At 47.5% G+C, this 16,096-nt stretch overlaps 1 protein-coding gene across 8 annotated transcripts in view; it reads right to left on the bottom strand.

Annotated features, from left to right (window-relative positions):
• Positions 1–11,071: 11,071 nt before the first annotated feature.
• The window catches only part of Rhobtb1 (Rho related BTB domain containing 1), a 123,832-nt gene continuing 118,807 nt past the window's right edge, over positions 11,072–16,096 (bottom strand). For 7 of the 8 annotated variants that reach the window (XM_029565521.1, XM_029565522.1, XM_029565519.1 and 4 more), the window contains 2 exons: positions 13,828–13,933; positions 13,025–13,194 (listed from right to left, as the gene is read on the bottom strand). In XM_029565521.1, the coding sequence (XP_029421381.1) occupies positions 13,025–13,194; positions 13,828–13,933 (276 nt within the window). Of the gene's footprint in view, positions 13,195–13,827; positions 13,934–16,096 lie in introns of all 8 variants that reach the window. The other variant, XM_017799184.2, reaches the window with a different exon arrangement.

A 16,096-nucleotide genomic window follows, 5' to 3' on the forward strand; every position in this document is an offset into this window, starting at 1 on the left:
CCATCACTAGATTAATCCATTCTTCAGGTCAGAGCCCTCAGAATCTGTCTCTGGAAACTCCCTCGCAGACACATTCAGAGCATGTCTCACTAACCCTCTAGGTTGTTCTGTTTCTTGATCCAATGAAGTTGACCAAATTAACCATTTTGGGGGGGGCGGTAAATTCTCAAAGTGCTAGTGCAGGGGTATTCTAGATTGGGTGGTTGTAAGGACAAGCTCCTAGTAAGAGAGAAAGAAGAGATGCTTTGTCCTTGAGGAGTCAGTCAGTTATCCCTCCCTGCATCTAGGTCCCGACTGGTGGAGGAAAAGTAGGAGCAGCAAGATGTGGTCAAGGTTTTGACTCTGTGTTGAGAGTTCAACAATCCTGATTTCTGGGATTCACTGGTAGAGGACGATGGGAGACCTGGGTTAGAGCTGTGGGACAAAGGACAATCTCCTGTTGCTGTCAAACCCGGGCCTGAGTCCCTGTGCAGGAATGTTGGTTATCACGGCATAACCAACAGCTGGCATGAGTGAGGGCAGGCGACGGCTCCCTGCTTGCTTGCTGGCGCAGAGAAGAAGACCCACAAAGGAATTGGCTGTCTGAAGGTTGCCCCTTGAAGTTCTGATCCAGAGAATGCGACTGGGCCTTCTGCACGTCCTCAAGGCAGGGGAGAAATGGAGATCCCCATTCCCTGTGTTTTGTGCTGTCACCAATAAGGTCAGCTGTTGCTCCAGAGGAAGGGAGCAGTAGGACTAGGAAGGAGTCTGGAAAAAGTCCCCTCCGGTACTCCTGCATCGTGGACAGAGATGCGTTTATGAACCGCACATCTACTCTCTCCTGATTCATCTTTTCTGTGAATGGCGTTTGGAGATGAGACCCTTGGGAGGTCATCAGGTCATCATGTGGAATCCTAATGATTTGCTCCAGAGGAAGGGAGCAGTAGGACTAGGAAGGAGTCTGGAAAAAGTCCCCTCCCGGTACTCCTGCATCGTGGACAGAGATGCGTTTATGAACCGCACATCTACTCTCTCCTGATTCATCTTTTCTGTGAATGGCGTTTGGAGATGAGACCCTTGGGAGGTCATCAGGTCATCATGTGGAATCCTAATGATAGGATAGATCCCTTCTAAGAAGAGGAAGAGAATTTGCATTCTCGTTCCTGAAAGCCAAGGGCAGAGCACCTGGAATTTTATAGTGCTTAGCAACGTATGTGAGAGAATGATTTTGGTAACATGAAACATGGTATCCGGGACTGGAAAGGTCACCCCAGGAAAAGAAGATACTCACCTCCTCACATTCCCTTTCCTGGTTCTTGTCAGGGCTTTGGGGCTTTCTAGTTGAGCTCCCCATTATTTCTTCACCCACAGGCCCTACACTCCCAAACAGTCCCTTGGAGGGTCAGGGAGGAAGCACAGAGGAGATGGCTGGGGTCTCAGCCCCAGGGCTGGTTCAAGGTAGAATAATGAGTTTAATGAGAAGCTATCAAGAGATGATTTCCTGAGAAACAGACACATGGGAGGCTGAGGGATGCTTCTCGTTCTGATGATAAACTAGACAGGCAAGCAGAGGAATGGGTAATTAGAGAACTTCAAGGCTGTTTCCACCTCTAATCTGAGAAGCTTCCCTTTCCTTACTGCGTGAGTGCTTTGGGAGAAAAATGACATGTGGGCAGACACTCACAGGCTTGTGTGGGCACAAGGAAGAAGAGAGTTCTGGCATGAGGCCTCGGTCTAGACCACGAAGCTTCTCCTGCTCTTGATGGAGATGGGAAAGGAGCTGGGGGAAGGGAGACGGTTCACACTACCGATTCCTTTCCATACCTGTGCCTCACTTCTGCCTCCAATGCCACTTCCCAGATGAAGAATGGGAGCCTGACAAGATTCACCTACCTCAGTCACAATCAAATCAAAGCAAACCCCAACATCCAGCAGTGTACAGCAAGCCCCGTAGCTCAGTCTCCAACACCTGGGACTCACTCATGATCTTCCGGCCCCTGAAGGGCAGCTCTACTTCTCTGGCTTGGCCAATCACAGCACACACAATTTGTCTTGTAGGTGCAGACTGGCCACACGCCACACTTGCTGCTGTCCTCGGTGGTTATCCATGGTCCTGGTATTGCCAATACCCTGGGGCCTCCACTGCAGCTGAGCCTGAACTCTTATCAATGGCCTTTCCTGGTGCCAAGCCTCAGCTTCTCTCCATGACCCCTTCAATCCTGGAGTCCCCCCTGCAACTGAGTCTGTACGTTTACTACTGGCCTCTCTTGGCCTCTGCGTCAGGCCTCAGCTGCTCATATGACCCCTTCGTGCCTTCAAAACCAGTGCCACGTGGGAGACTCTTACACATTGTCAAGTCCTGCTTCCAACTTGCGATGCAGCGTTGGCCTACTCTGGACCACAGCTTCTGTGTGCTGACCCGAGGACATGTTCCCTAGATTTCACCTCAGAGATGCTGGCCTCTTCTTAATCACAGCTGATTTTTCAGCCCCAGTTAACCAGCATTCATTGTCCCAGTAAAACAAAGGTTCAGTTCAGGTGTGCTGGTCTTTTGTTACTCACAGCTAATTCTTCAGTCTTAACTGACCAGATACCACAGATTCTTAATACAAGTATATCACACAAATGACCCTGAGAGTGGTTGAGGGACTCTCAAAGTTACTTCCGAAACTTCACAAGCCAGGCCTTCACGGTCCTTACCGCTCTCCACATCCCTTTCTTACAAGCTCCGAACACCCACAGCCTTTCCAGCCCAAAGTTCCAAGTGCTTCCCCAACTGTCCCCAAAATCACACAGTCAGGTCCATCGTACAATAGTCCACTCTCAGGTTCCAATGTCTGTTCTAGTTTTCTTTCTATTGCTGTGATAAAGCACTCTAAAAGCAACTTGGGAAGGACAGGGCTTATTGACTCATACTGAGAATGAGAGTTCATCACTGAGGGAAATCAGGGTAGGAACTCAAGGCAGAAAGTTGGAGGCAGGAGCCGCAACAGAGACCACGGAGGAGCTTGGCTTGGCGGCTGGCTTCTCCTGGTTTGGTCAGCTACTTTTGTATCCTGACCAGGCCCACCTGCCCAGGGGTGGTGCCACCCAGCGTGCTCCCTCCTCCATCAGTTAAGAAAACCCCTCACAGACGTGTCCTCAGGCCAATTTGACGGAAGTAATTCCTGTACTGAGGTTCTTTTCTCCCAGGTGACTCTAGCTTGTGTCAAGTTGACAAAAAGAAGCATGAAAGATTTTTTTCACTTTATTATTTTACATTTTGTCTTGAATAAATGACTTCTGTGGAGTGCTGTCCAAACTATGTTCATAAATCCTGCATAAGTCACTTAACTGGCAGAAACTCCAGTATCTTACCCAAGCTTTTGGCCAATAAGACAGATACCTCTCCAAGTGGGGTAGCCTCAACTGTCTGAGGATAGCAGGCCCACTAAGGTGGGACCCAGGAGCTCTTGTTGATAACCTCTTGAAGGCTTTATATTCTCTTTTCTGGGCTCACATTAATTAAGGACTTCTGAATTAATTCAGAAAAAGTTAAAAAAAAAAACCTGACATGTTTTAACAAACAACAACAGTAACAGTGATTTCATTTCCAGCAGAGGGGCCGAGGACTCTAAAGGGCAATGCAGAATCTAAATGGGTACATGGTGACCACACCAAGTCCCACTCCACATGCTGTCCTTGCCAGGTAATCCTGGTGCTCCTTCCACTGAGTTGGTGCCTGGATGTCTGGATTTCGAAAGCATGCTGGGTAAGTCTAAGTACCTGCCATCTGTGTGGCCTGTTCTGACTTCCTTTCCCTGCTCGCTGTCCTCCGGCTGCGCAGGTCCTCTTGACAAGCTTCTGCGACCTGATGTGCCCTCCCTGCCCGTGGTCTTTGCCCGCGCCTGCCCCTCCGCCTTCGGAAGCTCTTTCCTCATGGGTTTGTTTGGCCCCCTCACTTCGCTTATCCGGAGAGACCAGTTGTCAATAGCTCAGTTGAGGTGTCAGTTGAGACTCACACTAAATGGGTGCAGGTAGACACTTCCAGACGGTTCTAGCCATGTCCAGCCTTCAGGTCTTAGCTGATGCAGATTTGAGATAAACTATCTGTTCTGTGTCTTTCTCAAACTCCAACTCGTGTAACTCACATCTCTACTCAAACAATACTTTATAAGAGACGCCATCCTTGACCACTCTGTCTAAGATGGAGTTTGTTAATCATTTCCCATCCTTTTCTGTTTTATTTCCTTATAGCTGTCACATGCTAAAGATACATATATGTTAATGTTCAGCTTATGCCTCCTACTGTAGAGTACAAATTCCATGACATCTCAAGACAGGAGAAGTGCCCAGCGAAGTGTCCAGGACATAGTAGGTTGGCATCAGTGCAGTGACATTCCTTTTCCGCAGAGTCATGTCATGGGGGTGTGTGTGACTGTTAAGGTTCTAGGATTTGGAAAAACTAAGATGAACACACACATACACACACACACACACACATACCCTCTTACACACTGATATATTTGAAATAGGGTCTCCCTAGAGCCCCGGCTGGTCTGGAACTCGATATGTAGACCAGGATGGCCTTGATCTCACAAAGATCAGCCTGCCTCTGCCTTCCAAGTGCTAGGGTTAAAGGCATGCACCACCATACCTGGCTATGAACTTATATTTTGATGTTTTGAGGTATTTTTTTTTGACACAGTGCTTCCATCAATTTCCATCAGTGTGCCACATCTGTCTCCATCTGTGCTCCATTGTTAGAGCAAAGCACAGGAGACCAGACAATATAAAAAGTAGAAATTAATTTGGTTCACAGTTCCTGGTTCTGGCAAATCCAGGATTGGGTGCAGTAACTGGATAGGGTCCCATGATTTGCTATAACCTGAGGGAAGAGTGGAGGGACCTAGTGGACTTGTGTGGGAGGAAACACAAGGGGCAGCTTTGCTTTCTATAACTAAATGGATAGTTCTGAGCACCAACTCCCTGTTAGTGACCTAAAGATGTCCAGAAGGCTCCTCTTTCCAATATCCCCACCCTGGCAATCAAATTTCAATGTGAGTTTGGAAGGGGACAAAATGCATTCAAACCATTCCTCCATCAAATAGTCCAGGATACTTTGCAAGATCTCAAAATAAAGACGACTGCGCAGAGCCATCTGTGCCTGTCCCGGGTTCCCTGTCCTATGTTCACCCTCCTCCATGCCTCCCTGTTCCTTTGCCTTTTAAGAGCTCACAGAGACTCACCGCAGGATTTCCTGGGTGCTTTTGGGGCCACTGTGCCAATTCTCCCTGCAGAGGGCCTGAGCTACCTAGGTGAAGCTCATTCTCCCCCCCCCCCCAGCACTTAGCCTTTGGCCATCAGTGCAGGAGTCCTGAAAGGCAACTCAGCAGGGATGTAGTTTGTCTTCTAGAGCGCCCTTAAGGCTGGGCTGACTGGAACGTCCCGCAACCACGCCCCTGCTTCTTGTCCTTCTCTGCCTCCCTTTACTCTCCTTCCAAGGACATTTCCTAGATCAATACTTTGACAGGAGTCTCCATCTAGAATGGAAATTCGAGAACAGAATGAGACAATCACGGAGTGCTCTTCTTGGAGAGTGGCGATGATGCACTCCAGAGCCTTCCATCTTGGAGGAAGGTCCCCTCATTTGTATTTTGGACTGTAGTAGAGTGGGGCCAAGACACACAACATTGGTCCACCCACTTGGGTATCCTGAAAGAACATTACAGTGACATGGAAAGAGCATGGAGGCATGTACTGCACGTAGCATACCTGAAGTCTGACCACGGACTCCATCTGCAAATGTGCACAAGACAGAGCGATGAGAAATTGTGGCAGGACTATCTTGGAGGTAGTGGCATTGGGGGGCAAAGCAAGGCATGAAGAAAGGAGTGAGAGAAAAACCAGCGGTTCCAAGACCCTGCACCTGTGCAGTGCTCTGTCTGTGGTTTACCGCCTGGGGCAGAAAACTGGGGCAAGGGAGGCTTTGCTGCAAGGGAATTAGCTTTTCTGGTCTTTCTGAGACAGGGTCTCCCTGCAGCCCAGCTGGCCTGGAACTCACTATGTAGACCAGGCTGGCCTTGAACTCACAGAGATCCACCTGCCTCTGCCTCCCAAGTGCTGGGATTAAAGGCGTGCGCCACCATGCCCGGCTTCAAGAGAATTCATGTAGGACTTCCCAGGCAGTTTGAATCGTCTACAGTAGTAGCAACTTTTCCTAGCCATGTGTGATGACACAATTAGAAGGCAACTTCCAGGGCATGTGAACAAGCTCATTAGGGAAGCTTTAAGGGAAGACATAAAAATAGCAATTGTACATATTTATGGTGTACAAGATGATTTTTTTTTGGTCTTTTTGAGACAGGGTCTCCCTGTAGCCCCCCAGCTGGCCTGGAACTCATTATGTAGACCAGGCTGGCCTTGAACTCACAGAGATTTGCCTGCCTCTGTTTTTAAAAAGTACTTTGTTATTTTTATGTTATGTGTATGAGTGTATTACCTGCATGTATGTAAGTGCATCTGTGCCATGCAATGCCTGCAGGGGTCAGAAGAAGGTGTCAGATCCCCTAGAATAGGAGTTACAGATAGTTGCCAGCCACCATATGGGTGTTGGGAATTGAGACTGGGTTCTCAGTGGTCTTAACTGCTGAATCCCTAAGATAATTTGATATTTGCATATATTGTGAATTGATTAAAAACTGGAGAATCTTTTTTTTTTCTTTTTGAGATAGGGTTTCTCTGCAGTCACAGCTGGCCTGGAACACGCTATGTAGACCAGGTTGGCCTCCATCTCACAGAGATCTGCCTGCCTCTCCCTCTCTAGTGCTGGGATTAAAGGTGTGCACCACCACTATTGGCTTAAAAGCTGGGGGGGGGGTCTTTTAAAGGCTGAAAACTAGGAGTCTTGGTAGTCAAGGAGCTGTAGAGACATCATCTTGGCTTCTTGCCTTTCATGAGGGTTAGATGACCTAGAAAACCAAAGCCAGACAAAACCAAATAACTGATCCCCATGACTCACAGTGTGCAGAGTCAGGAAAGCCTGTATAAGCTTCTCAGATGGCAGAAAGCTAAACCCAGTTCTCTTCTTGCTGGTCAACGGACAGCCTGTTTCCACACTGGGTCAGAGTTTGCTGAATCATGTTGGTTTGGTGCAGGGGTAGGGAGGGACTTTATCTAGGCCAGTGTTCCCACATATGTTCATTAGCTCAGGAAGCTGATTCGTTATGTCTAGAGGGACCTGGAATGCATATTTGGATCTTGACCCTAGGGCATGGGCAAGGAGGTTCATCGTAGAAGTGGGTGGGTGAGGGTGGAGGTAGGAAAGTGGTGTGTGTGTGTGTGTGTGTGTGTGTGTGTGTGTGTGTCTGTATGTGTCTCTGTGTGTGTATGTATGTATGAATTGTTTAGTGGCTATACTATTAGTGATATATGAAAGAAAATGGGGTGGATTTGGTGCCCAGTTAGGTACGATGAAGAAACATGTAAATGAGATTGAGGGGCTGGAGAGATGGCTCAACGGTGAAGAGCACTGTCTACTCTTTCAGAGGACCCAGGTTCAGTTCCCAGCATCCATATGGCCACTAACAACTCCAGTTCTAGGGGATCTGACGCCCTCTTCTGGCCTCCGAGGGCATTGCACGCATGGGTGTACTTACATACACGCAGGGAAAACACTAGTGCACGTAAAACACAATAAAATAAATAAAATGGAAAGAGCATGGGAACACATATTGTAACTAGCATACTTGAAGTCTACCCGGCTCTGTATGCAAATGCAGGCAAAAGGAAAGCGACTAGACAGAGGCGTTCTATAGAGTACTGAGCAGTCACTGAAAGCAAAGGATGGACTCAGACATTGTGATGTAGCTGCATTCCTAAACCAGCTTAGAGTCCTCCCTAAACCAGCTTAGAGTCCTCAAAGCAGACGACAGAACAGGCTTTGCTGTGGAACACCATCGCGTTTATGTACCTGGAACACACTGTGCATAGGGATGCACACAGGTTTTCAGGGCAGAGATTGAGCATGAGGTTTTGGAAGAAGGCTAAAACTTGCATGGACTGAGGACTCAGGCTCAGTGCTGAGGAGCAGGACTGTGCTAAGTTTCATGTTCTGGGAACTTATTCCTGGACGCCACATGGTATTTGAAGTGGGGCCTTTGGAAGGTAATTGGATGGGTGGGGTAGAGTCCCCTTGATGAGACTGCAAGCCTTTTAAGAAGAGTGAGGCTTGGGCTGACATGTCTCCTCTGGCCACACTGTACTCTCTGCCAAGTGGCACAGCCAAACGACCCTCCCCAGATGCCAGCAGCACTTGCGCCATCTCTGGACTTCCCACGCCCCAGAGCTAGGAGTCAGATAAGCTCACATTCTTTGTAACGTGCCACAGTTTGTTGTTTCCAGTTATAGCAACAGAAACCAAAGACAATGTCTGACTTTTCACATTCAGCCTTTGAGGTGGGAGAGAGAGCGAGAAAAGACTGGGAACGGCATAGGGAAGTGGTCCAACTGGAACAGAGCTGAGTAAAAGTTGGTCCTTTGATGCTCCAACCTTATCTAACAGAGACGACGGACATGAGGAAATGAACCCCCAGCCTTCCTCTTTAGCTCCCCCTCCTTTAAGCTAACCACCAGGAACCCACTTTCCAATTGTTTAAGCACGTTCATGGCGTCACTCGGTTGAGACTTGTGGTAGAGGCCCACATTGTTTTATCCTGTCATATGCACGGTCATCTTTTCTTGGGCATTTTGTCTTGTTTTTCAATGTGCTAATTAAACAGGTTCAGCATTTTTGTTTATCATAGATTTTCTGAATATTTACTATGTGCAAAATCCTGTGCCAAGTGCTTTATCTGAATCTCATATTTAATCTGCATCAGTGAAACCTGTTCCTAGTTTCTACATTACCACAAAATAGGGAGACTTGTGTATCTTTGCACACAATGGTTAAATGGAACACTCCATGAGTGTTTCATTTCACAAATGTGATACATTTGTGATACATTTCACAAATGTATCACTTTGATTAGAGCAATCACCATCCCATCAACGGGCTAACTAGACTCTTTGCATGTGGTTTTCAAGTAAAGAGGAAATGGGAACAATCACCATCCCATCAAAGGTGTATATATACTTTATATATGACGGGCTAACTAGACTCTTTGCATGTGGTTTTCAAGTAAAGAGGAAATGGGACTGGAGAGATGGCTCCATGGTTAAGAGCACCGGCTGGTCTTGCAGAGGACCCGATGTCCTCTCTTCCATCTTCCTCGTGCCCAGGTGCCCTTACACACATGCAGGTATAACACTCATACGCATAGAAAAAAATAAATTTTTTTTTTTAAGAAGAGAAAACAAAAAGATCAGAAGCAGATGAAATTCCTTCCTCTTGGACTAGAACGTCTCACCATTTCCATCTTTGACGCAGAAGATACTCAGAGCTTAATAAACAGCCCTTTCATGGGCGGCATTCAGACAACTCTCTTTTCATGTAGTTTCCAATGAGTGTGTGTCAAGATGCTCTGTTCTGTGCCAACGGTGAGCATCAGGAGTGGGTGGCAGGCAAGTCATTCTACGACGGTTGCCCATGTTCATGCCACACTTTATGTCTGTGGATACACGGCTGTGGGACTGCTTGGGTTCCACAGGAATTATTCATAACTTGTTTCCATCTATTTTAAAAGACACTCTGTAAATACCTAACCAATGAGTACCTGCACATTAACCCAGCGAAAACACTGTGCATCTAAATGTCCTCTCTGTAGAGAGTGGAATGTGCAGATATAGCCAAATTCAACAGGACTCAACAGGATTGCTTCTCTGAGAGAATCGCTTTCCAGGGTACCAGGGTTGCTACGTGAGTACCTTCCCTTCCAAATCAAAGTCTTTCCTGTTGTACATAAGACTTTTTAATTGGAAATTCAAGAAGGCAAAGTCTTAGGAAATCAATTAAGTTTTGAGATAAGTGGTCATTCCATAAATTAGAACTTTGAAAGAAAATACATCCATGGCCTAGGTGCCTAATTCAACTTCCTCGGCTTTTGCCAACCACTCCTGCCCACATTCTTTCTTTTGAAAACGGCCTAAGCCTTTTGTTTTTCCTCTGCTGTGCTGCTTTTGCTTACAGTTACACACAAGAATAAATATGACACGGACACATTCTCCATGACTAACTTTTACCTCTACAACCTTTAGGCAGTGGTTACATCCTTTTAGAAAAAAAATTATTGCTGCTTGTGTGCCAGTATCTAGTTACGAGATTACATACGAAAAAGTACTTCAAGAAAAAGGCCGGTGAATCCTCTGCTTGAGAAGTGCTTGCTTCAGAAATGCTACAATTCGTTCTATTTAGTCAGTGTCACAGACAACTTCTATCATACAACAGAAGCAAGTGTGAAAGAAATCTTGGGACTTTTGCATTTGTGTGTGCACAATTAAAATGCGTGAGCTCCCTCTAGACCAGTTGGACCTGTGATTCCCCAAATGCCTCTATGGGTGTGTGTGAAATCCGTGAAGCTTTTCCAGGGTCCTAGGAGCAGCTTCGAGCAGGCCTTTGTACAGGTGACAACTCCACGAGCACGCTTGTGTGCAAGGTGCCACATTTGGGATCCTGGAAAGATGTGGGCAATCGCATCGTTTTCCACAGTTGCTTCTTACAGAGGTCAGTGCTTTCCCACAGAGAGCTCAGCCCCTCTGTGAGGTTTCATCAAACACTTTGCTCCTTTCTAAGCTTCGGTGAGCTTAGAAGCCCAGAGTTGTGGAGAGTCTCCCAGTCTTTCTCGGACCTGCGGGGTCCTCCCCATTAAGGGCACCTTTCCAGAACCTCTACTTCATTGCTGCCAGAATTTTCCAAACTCAGGTTTCAACCATTCCAATAGGCTAGAGATGCCATACCCTGACTCCCCAAGGCTGCACCACGCTAAATGCAAAGAGGCAAACATGTCATTTCCGGGGCATTGGGACCTCTGCTGAAAACATGAAACGAGAGGTGATCAGTCAACCTGCTTTGTTAGTTCAACACACAAAGGCCCTGGCACTCAGCACCTTTAGGCGTTGATAATTTTAAGAAGGCTATTGAGACGTGGTAACGGTCCTTGAGGCAAAGCTAGAGGCATTCATTAGCTAAACAATTTTATTGGCTTTTTGTGAAATTAAAAACATGAAACCAACCACCACGGTTAAAGGCCATAATCAGCATCAACCAAATGAACCAGCCACTTGGCTCCGGCAGCTGATCACAACACAAGTGGATATTATTGCTTATGCCCCACGCTCATGTATGTGTCCAGTACGTTTTGGCAAGAGTACAATCAAACGGAGCTTTGGTTGTCTAAATTCAGCTAGGACTACTCACTGAAGACGCAACCTCTAGGATTTTAAGGTGAGATACATGCCAGTTCTCCCTGAGTCTTGACACACATCCTTTCATCCTGCCTGCCTGTCTCCTTCCATTAGTGATTTACGGCCCTATTAACAATATGATCGGGGAGGGCTTATCAGCATCCCTCCTCCACTGCTCCCACGAGAGAGGGTGTTATGTTTCTGTGTCTCTCCAAGCTCTTGCATCAGTTACATTCCAGAAATAAATGACCCCCACCCCCACCCCCAACAATCTACATAGATTTTTCAAATGCATATGGCATTTGGAGTTTAGACTCAACTGTCTCTTTTCCATCTTCAGTAAAAGTAGAAAACAAAAACAAAGAAAAAAAATCAATAGCCCTTAGCATAAAGTGACCTCCTAAAAGGATGAGCTCAGGTGCCCAGCATACAACATCCACTGGCTGCTATGGAGCTCTTCCAAAGTTGTGTATCTGTGTGTGTGCGTGTGCGTGTGCATGTGTGTGTGTCTGTGTACTGTAACATTTCAATCTGTAGAGAAACAATGCTAATCAGTGCCTCTTCAGAGCTCCCCAGCTCTCTACATTGTAACACTGAAGATACTGAAGGACACCAGCTCAGAACCAATTCACAATAGCACCCGTTTCCTAGACTCTAGGGATCTGACTCCCTTTGCTGTCCAGCAAGGCAGGGCCCAGGCCTCCAGCTTTGTGTTTCCATCGGCCCCAGGCTGCAGGAGTAGGGGGTCTGCCTTGGCCTACTTCATTGGTGACCTGAATTTTTCCCTGGGAAGATTTAAAAAGTGTGTCTTACAAAGTGAGGTTGGCCCCAGGTGAGAGATGACAGGCTTGTAGATGGCAGAGGGTTTCCCTGCAGAAGCCAGGCGGGATCACAGAACACTGAGAGCCACCAACTCTGACAGCCATCCAGACAGCAGGACTCTAACACTGTCTTAGGTACCCCAGTAGGCCAGTGAGTCTTGCCCTGGATAGTGCTGGGATTTAATAAGCCCTTTGAGTGATTATAAGGATTATCCTCTTGGATCTAGACATCTTAAACAACAGAATATTTGCTCTCACTATTATTTTACATGGCACCGATAACCATATAATTACTAGCACTTACACAGCAAATATTGTAAATACACATTCTTGGAGCGGAGATGGTAATTATACCGCTGTTCAGCAGAACAAAGATTAAGCACTTTCAACTTGCACTTGGGGGAGGATTTCAGTCCAACCCTTTACTTCACAACTAAAGGATAACCCTCTAATTATGTAATAATGCTCTCCGGTCATGTGGGCCAAGAATCACAGGGCAACTTCATGGTCAATTTGTGGCCGGTAAAATAAAGTAATACGTAGTATTTTCATTTCAACAAAATACAAGGGACCATATAAAAATATTTTCCAATTTGAATCTGAAATATGAAAGTTGGAGGTTTTTTTTTTCCTTTGTATAAAAAGAAACAAAATAACAGACTAAAGTATATTAAGCTTCCTAACCAAAAAAAGAAAGAAAAAAATAGGGGCGGGCTGAAGGAATGCGGCCAGTCCGTCAGTGCTCCCTTTGTGTCCAGGCCCACGATGGTGAGCTTGTGCTTTGACCCTGACAGAGATAAATGCACAGAAGTGGCAAGGTCAGTGCCTGAAACCGCACTGCTTCGAATGAGTTTACTATCGGGCCGTGGAGCGTGCTGTGAGGACGCTGCCTCTGTTCTTCCTCCTCAGGCGACGGCCGGAGATGAGTGCCAGAAACACCACTTTCTCCTCGAGTGATGCTTGTTCAGTGCCACGTCCTCCTTCTCCCGTTCCCGCTTCACCCGCTGGTAGTGATCTTCCTCTTTCAGGTACCACACGGGGGGCCAGCGGTGACGCTCAAAGTACTCCTGGTTATCTGGGGAGGGAACACGCCTGGCAATGATGGCGGCACCCACTGACTGTCCTGGGAGCCAAGGCCTACCTCGTGCTCCTTAAAATCCTCTCAACAGCCCGTAGGGCAGGAGCTATAACTTGGGCCATCTGCAGATGGTGATACTGGAGTTTGAGAGGTGGAATCTCGCCCTAGGGTCATTCAGCTGGGCACAGAGACCCTAAACCACTCAGTTTTTCAGAGCTTGCCTCCCTGGACCAGGGGAAGCCAACCACCCCAGCATGGGACAGCCTTAGTTCTAGAACCCCCATTTTTTTGTCTTTTTGAGACAGGGCCTCCTTGTAGTCCCAGCTGGCCTGGAACTCACTATGTAGACCAGGCTAGCCTTGAACTCCAGAGATCTGCCTGTCTCTGCCTCCTGAGTGTTAGATTTAAAGGCATGCTCCATCACGCCAGGCTAGAACCCTGTTCTCTAAGCAGGACATTCTACAAAGAGAACCTCTCCAACCTGTAATTCCTCGGGCCATGCAGCTTGAATATGTGGACTGAGGAACTGACCATGAGATGCCCACTGAGCCTGCTCCCTCTCTGGGTGCTGAAGGACACTTCTGTCACAGTTAGAGTGGATGAATGGGGACCTTGCATGCACATCCTTACCTGCTGATTTCGATTTGATTTCCTTTCGGAACTTGGAACAAACACTGTTGTAGTTGGTGCAGATGTGATGTAAACACCAGGCAGCCAGTTGGTTGGCATTGTGAAACTGCAGGAAAGTGATCAGAACGGGGTCAGACTCTTGTTTGATAAAACAGGGCTGGCGAGATGGATCAGAGGGTAAAGGTGCTTACTGCCAAGACTGATGCTTGATTCCCCAGGGCTCACATGGGAGAGAGACCTCCTACCTCCTCATGCCTAGTGGGGCCAGCAAATACCCTGCCCTCCCACATACACATAAACACATGCACACAAAATAAAGAAATGTAATAAAAATAAAGCAAAACTATAGAGAAATGGGGACTATTGTGGTGAAGGGGAACGAAGGGCCACAGTAGCAGTGCGGGAAGCCCTTTGACCTCAGGGTTTTGACCTTGACCAAGGCTCTGATGCCAACAAGTGCAGTGTTTGTATACTTTCCCTCCCCGCCTCCTGACACAGACAGGCCCAAAATAATCACCGTTATCACACTGGGAATAGAAAGTGTGCCTGGCTTTCCTGCCCTCCCCACCACCTGGCCCTCTGGTGACAGGTGACCATGCCCTCTAGAAGGCACCACCCAGCAGCAGACAGAAGAGATGTCATCTCTGGAAGGAGCCTCAGCAACGGAACACTTCGTGTCATATGTCACAGCTTAGCTTGCTGGGGCCAAAGATGGAAAGAGGAGACAGAGGCTCGTGTGGCTGTCCTGTACCTGGCCCCTGCTTACATAAGAGCAGCCATGTGGGTGGGGAGGTGGCAGCTGAGGTAGTGGTGACTGCCTGATGTCCCCAAACCAGATGACCACTCCCCCGTGCCTCCTCAGATCTGGCAGGAAACACCCACACATATTCATGCCCTTCTTAAACGTGTTCTTTGGCTAAGGGAGAACCTGAGACCCACAGTGCAGTTCCCCCTGAAGCTGTGTCTTCACCCCTGAAACGTCCAAGTCCTCCAAACCTACTCCAGGGACCCCAGAACCCATAGCCCTGATCACAAACACAAATGGAGGCTTGGGTGTGTCCATGTTCAGTTTGGTTCGGTGGGGTGAGCTTGCACCTGCCCAGGGAGCTGACAGTGTATCTAGTTTTCCCCCTCAGCTTGGTAACTCAGTCTCTGCAGTGTTAAAACTGGCTGCCTTGATAGAATTTACACCACAGACATGGGAAAGGGCAGCAGATCCGGGTCCCACTAATTGTGAAACTCTCTGGGTTAAAGGCTAACACAGGGGCTAAGACACAGATATGGCAACTTCCTGCCAGAGCTTGTCAGGGCTTAGTGGTAATTATATCACAGCCTGCAGGGTGTGTGTGGGAGGCTGGGGGAGGGGTGGCAAACAGATCGTTACTTTCAGTGACTTGTCCAGTAGGCATTCTGAGTCATTTCAATTTCCTCTAAGCAGGATACTTATGGACAGAGTCCAGTTATACATTGTTCCACAAATTGGGGGAGGGTATGTCTCAAGATCCTAAATTTCAAATTGTGAATACTAGTTCTGATGGGACCTTGGAAAGTCTACTGTAGCGTGTGTCTGTTCTCAGCTCTTTTCACAGTCTCCATAGGATGGGTTTTCACAGTGGGTCATCTGAACTTGTGTCTCTCTCCCCCACCTGCCTGGGACTGCCCCAAAGGTTATAATCTGCTGCTTGGATGTACTTGAGGGTAGTGCCTGGGGCTTGGGAGAAAACAACCAATATTTGTCCAATGTTAAGTCAGAGGGAATTGGCTGCTCTAGATTCCACCTTCTTCCCTTTGAACCTGAGCCATCTCCCATCCCACAGCTGCCTGGTCTGAGCACCACCTGCTGTATTACCACAGCCTCTCCCCAGGGCACCTCCTTTCCCTTGGTTGGGAAATATCCATTTAAATTGCCTGCCCTAAGACTTAGTGAGCACGGAGAGAACAAAGGAAGCCAAACTCAGTAGGCAGAAGGGAAAAAAAATGCTCAGAACCTATTGGTTATTCCGTGAGAGTATAAAGTCATGGTCGGTAAATCTATTCCAGGACTAGATCGGTCCGCAGTGTGAGGGCTTCCATTCTTCAGGGCCCTTTCTTGAACATTCTCCCTTGATTTGCTATCTGCAGGGTTGGAAGGTCCTGAATTACCACGCTCTGTTCTAAAGGATGAGGGGACTGAGGCACTTTAGTTTTGTGTCTTGAGGAGGATGGACCTCCTCTGGAAGGGTGCGTGCGTGTGTGTGTGTGTGTGTGTGTGTGTGTGTGTGTGTGTGTG

Source organism: Nannospalax galili, unplaced genomic scaffold (assembly GCF_000622305.1).
Source record: "Nannospalax galili isolate Female #2095 unplaced genomic scaffold, S.galili_v1.0 scaffold178, whole genome shotgun sequence".
Lineage (NCBI taxonomy): Eukaryota > Metazoa > Chordata > Mammalia > Rodentia > Spalacidae > Nannospalax > Nannospalax galili.